Source organism: Chlorocebus sabaeus, chromosome 26, assembly GCF_047675955.1.
Source record: "Chlorocebus sabaeus isolate Y175 chromosome 26, mChlSab1.0.hap1, whole genome shotgun sequence".
NCBI lineage: Eukaryota > Metazoa > Chordata > Mammalia > Primates > Cercopithecidae > Chlorocebus > Chlorocebus sabaeus.
The window spans coordinates 50,544,499-50,549,173 of record NC_132929.1 but is presented as its reverse complement, the minus strand read 5'-3'; the positions used below and the strand labels follow the sequence as shown (position 1 = coordinate 50,549,173).

At 50.4% G+C, this 4,675-nt stretch overlaps 1 protein-coding gene across 1 annotated transcript; it reads left to right on the top strand.

Annotated features, from left to right (window-relative positions):
* Window positions 1–433: 433 nt before the first annotated feature.
* Window positions 434–4,017, top strand: CYP1A1 (cytochrome P450 family 1 subfamily A member 1). Its single transcript, XM_008015874.3, has 6 exons — window positions 434–1,460; window positions 2,017–2,143; window positions 2,228–2,317; window positions 2,410–2,533; window positions 2,679–2,765; window positions 2,957–4,017. The coding sequence occupies exons 1-6, from the start codon at window positions 636–638 to the stop codon at window positions 3,240–3,242; spliced, it is 1,539 nt and encodes a 512-aa protein (XP_008014065.3). The 5' UTR covers window positions 434–635; the 3' UTR covers window positions 3,243–4,017.
* Window positions 4,018–4,675: the final 658 nt, after the last annotated feature.

The following is a 4,675-nucleotide window of genomic DNA, read 5'->3' as shown; positions in this document are numbered from 1 at the left end:
AGGCTAAAGGATCAGATGATCCCTAATTCCCCTGAGAACATGGTTTTCCTAAGTGTGGTGGGTAGGACTTGGGGTGATACACATTGATTATGTATTTATTTTAATGTGTTAGGGGAAAAATCAAAGTTGTACTTTCACACAGATATTGTTTATGATGATATGTAGATAGATTTATAGTCGATTTTAGGAAAATGTGAAGTAAGTAACAGTACTGGTACTATGTGGAAATCACAGATTGACATTGGAAGATGTCAATTTAGATTGGTATAGCAGTTAAGAGAAAGCATTCTGGAATTAGGCAACTTGGCTTGGGAGTCTGCATCCAACACTTTCTGGCTGTGTGACCTTGGGCAAGTTACTTATCTTCTCTGAGCCTCACTGCAGCCTACTTCATAGATTTGTGGCTAGTGCTGAATGAAGAAGGACTGTGAAATTCTTAGCCCACAGTGATAGCTCAACAACTTCTCCCCACCTCATCCTCTTCTTCATGCTCAGTAAGCAGTTCTGGTGGAAAGGTTTCCCCTTTCCCTGATACTCTAGGATGTTGGCTCTTCTCGTTCCCCAATCTGATGGCTTGATTTTTTTTCTTCCTGCCCCTTCTCTCAGCAGCCACCTCCAAGATCCCTACACTGATCATGCTTTTCCGAATCTCCATGTCGGCCACGGAGTTTCTTCTAGCCTCTCTCATCTTCTGTCTAGTATTCTGGGTAATCAGGGCCTCAAGACCTCGGGTCCCTAAAGGCCTGAAGAATCCACCAGGGCCATGGGGCTGGCCCCTGATTGGGCACATGCTGACCCTGGGAAAGAACCCACACCTGGCACTGTCAAGGATGAGCCAGCGGTATGGGGACGTGCTGCAGATTCGCATTGGCTCCACACCTGTGCTGGTGCTGAGCGGCCTGGACACCATCCGGCAGGCCCTGGTGCAGCAGGGCGATGATTTCAAGGGCCGGCCCAACCTCTACAGCTTCACCCTCATCAGTAATGGCCAGAGCATGTCCTTCGGCCCAGACTCTGGACCAGTGTGGGCTGCTCGCCGGCGCCTGGCCCAGAATGGCCTGAAAAGTTTCTCTATTGCCTCTGACCCAGCCTCCTCATCTTCCTGCTACCTGGAGGAGCATGTGAGCAAGGAGGCTGAGGTCCTAATCAGCAAGTTGCAGGAGCAGATGGCAGGGCCTGGGCACTTTAACCCCTACAGGTATGTGGTGGTATCAGTGGCCAATGTCATCTGTGCCATTTGCTTTGGCCAGCGCTATGACCACAACCACCAAGAACTGCTTAGCCTAGTCAACCTGAGTAATAATTTCGGGGAGGTGGTTGGCTCTGGAAACCCAGCTGACTTCATCCCTATTCTTCGCTACCTGCCCAACCGTTCCCTTAATGGCTTCAAGGACTTGAATGAGAAGTTCCACAGCTTCATGCAGAAGATGATCAAGGAGCACTACAAAACCTTTGAGAAGGTACAGTCTGGGGAAAGGCAGGTGGATGGTGGGAAGCCGATGGGGTCAGGGCCTGGGAGGTCAGAGGTAAGAGGAACTGTATGGGGCTTGGCAAGTTCTCAGGGAGGCTTCAACCTGGGATCTTGAAGCCAGTTGTGGAATAGTCTTCTTCCTTGGCAGGGAAATAGAACCTTTTCTTGACCAACCCTTCCATGCTTCCACCAGACAGCAATAGCCACTGAATAGCCATTACATGCCAGACCCTGGGGCAGTTGTTGAGGGAGCCAGGAAGAGTTAAAGAGTTCATCTCCTGGCCTCATAATAGAAAGAAGATAAAGAGCACATCCAGGTGATAACAGTACAAGATGCTGTGTGTCAGCTGTCCCTTGAGTTGGGACTAGCAGCATTCTAAGGTAGTAGGAGACAGCCTTGCAGAGGCAGAGAGAAGCTGGGACAACAGCCTCAGGGGGCATCACCTCCAGAACAAAGATGCTAGGAATAGTGAAGGACCAGACCTGGATGGAGAGGTAGCTCTGGGTTTGAGATCTTGCTCACCTGTGGACTTTCCCTACCTAAGGGCCACATCCGGGACATCACAGACAGCCTGATTGAGCACTGTCAGGAGAAGCAGCTGGATGAGAACGCTAATATCCAGCTGTCAGATGAGAAAATCGTTAATGTCGTCTTGGACCTCTTTGGAGCTGGTATGAGTTACCCCATGTGTCCTTCCTGTGCTCGAGTGCCCTGACCTGCCGCCTGCCTAACTTCTTCTGTTCTACCTTGTCCAGGGTTTGACACAGTCACAACTGCTATCTCCTGGAGCCTCATGTATTTGGTGACGAACCCCAGGGTACAGAGAAAGATCCAAGAAGAGCTAGGTAGGTAGTGGCTCCCTTCAAAGGGGTCAGTGCCAGGGGCCTGGCCAAGTCTAGGCAGCCCCTGAATCCATCTTGTCCCCTGTGTTCTGCAGACACAGTGATTGGCAAGTCACGGCGCCCCCGGCTCTCTGACAGATCCCATCTCCCCTATATGGAGGCCTTTATCCTGGAGACCTTCCGACACTCCTCCTTCGTCCCCTTCACCATCCCCCACAGGTAAGGCCCCATGGAGACACTGCTGTCTGTTACTGGTCTTACTCCAGACCACATACCTGATTAGGGTTAGTGGGAGGGACACAGCTTGGCAGACAGGGAGATTTGCCTGTTGCCCTGAGCCTGACTGAGCTTCCTTTCTCCCTAGCACCACAAGAGACACAAGTCTGAAAGGGTTTTACATCCCCAAGGGGCGTTGTGTCTTTGTGAACCAGTGGCAGATCAACCATGACCAGTAAGTTCAGAGGTGCAGAGGAAAGGCTGGGTCTACCCTCTTAAGCTCTTATATATTATTAATACAATCATTGCATTGATCCTCCTGTCCATGGGCTGCTTGCCTGTCCTCTATCCTTTAGGGTTGGGGCTCCACCACTTGATGCTTCTGAGCCCTGAGCTGCCACTTCAGTTGTCTTCCTCTGGTTACAGGAAGCTATGGGTCAACCCATCTGAGTTCCTACCTGAACGGTTTATCACCCCTGATGGTGCTATCAACAAGGTGCTAAGTGAGAAGGTGATTCTCTTTGGCTTGGGCAAGCGGAAGTGCATCGGTGAGACCATTGCCCGCTGGGAAGTCTTTCTCTTCCTGGCCATCCTGCTGCAGCAGGTGGAGTTCAGCGTGCCACCGGATGTGAAGGTGGACATGACCCCCATCTATGGGCTGACCATGAAGCACGCCTGCTGTGAGCACTTCCAAATGCAGCTGCGATCTTAGGTGCTTGAGAGCCCTGAGGCCTAGACTCGTCTATCTGGTCTGGTTGGGCAGCCAGATCGGTGGGCTGGCCTAAGTGATCTAAGGTTCAGCCTGAAACTCATAGACACTGATCTGGCTACAGTTTTGCTATCTGGGCTGTGGGCAAGCCTAAGGGATACTGCCTGCCCCTACCCTGGACTTGCCTCTGCACACCCTCCACAGACAACAGGTAAAACAGGGCCACATAGATGCTGATGGAGCCTTCCCAAGTTGTGGTGCTTGAGCCAGGAGGCCTGCTAGGGTTAGGAGGTCCTTAGGCCTCTGAGAAGCTCTGAAGAACTCTCTGGAAGCCCCTGGGCCCAGCAGCTAGCTGGCTCTGTGCAGGTGCTGACTGGCTTGAGCAAGTTAGAGCTGGCCACACCAGGACCCTGTCCAATCTTTGACAATTGGGAGCTGCCAAGAGTGAAGGGAAGAGACAGCCCAGGATACTGGCACAGAGGTAGTCTCACTACTTGAACTAAGTTGAGCAATCTGGCCCTATGGGTCTAGGACACAGTTCCTGGGAATATCACATTCCTCTGCCCTTCCTGTAGGCAGGAACAAACAGGGCTGCCTTCTGGCCTTGTAAAACCCTTGTTGCTGTCCAGGAGGGGCTGGGGACTTGTGTCTGTGGGGAGCAGAGCGCAGAGGCAGTGCACATATTCAAGCACCAGGATTGGGGCTGGAGTGAGGTTGTGGTATTTCAATTACCTTCTATTGGTCTCCCTTCTCTACACTCTTGTAATAAAATGTCTATTTTTAATGTTTGTACACAACAATCTTTCTATTCTAGCCTGCATTGTGCTTACATGCCTGCATAAGAGTTTAAGAACCATTGATTTAATGTAATAGGGAAAGTTCTAACCCAAGTATCCAAAAATGTGTAAGAACAACTACCTGAGTTAAATAAAGATATTGTTCAGAAATCCTATAGGTGGAGATTTTTTTAATTTTAAATGATTCATCACTCATCTAAATACTTACCCTGAACCCCATTCTGTGTGGGGTTTTACTGTAGGGAGGAAGAAGAGGAGGAGCAGTGAAGAGGTGAAGCTGCTGCACTTAGGCAGTCTGTTTGAAGGACAAGACTCTATTTTTTGAGACAGGGTCTTCAGGTTGCCCAGGCTGGAGTGCAATGGCACCATTTTGTTTCACCGTAACCTCCACCTCCTGGGCTCACGCGATCCTTTCACCTCAGCCTCTGAGTAGTTGGGGCCGCAGGCACATGCCACCACGGCTTATTTATTTATTTATTTATTTTTATTTTTTTGTAGAGATGGGGTTTCACCATGTTGCCCTGGCTGGTCTCAAACTCCTGAGCTCAAGTGATCCACCCGCCTTACCCTTCCAAAGTGCTGGGATTACAGGCAGGAGCCACATCGTCCGGCCAGGAGAAGACTCCTAATCACTATGCT

Coding starts and splice junctions, on each gene's coding strand:
- CYP1A1 (XM_008015874.3), top strand. CDS start 636: ATGCTTTTCCGAATCTCCATGTCGGCCACGGAGTTTCTTCTAGCCTCT. Junction 1,461..2,016: donor ACTACAAAACCTTTGAGAAG/GTACAGTCTGGG, acceptor TCCCTACCTAAG/GGCCACATCCGGGACATCAC. Junction 2,318..2,409: donor AAAGATCCAAGAAGAGCTAG/GTAGGTAGTGGC, acceptor TGTGTTCTGCAG/ACACAGTGATTGGCAAGTCA.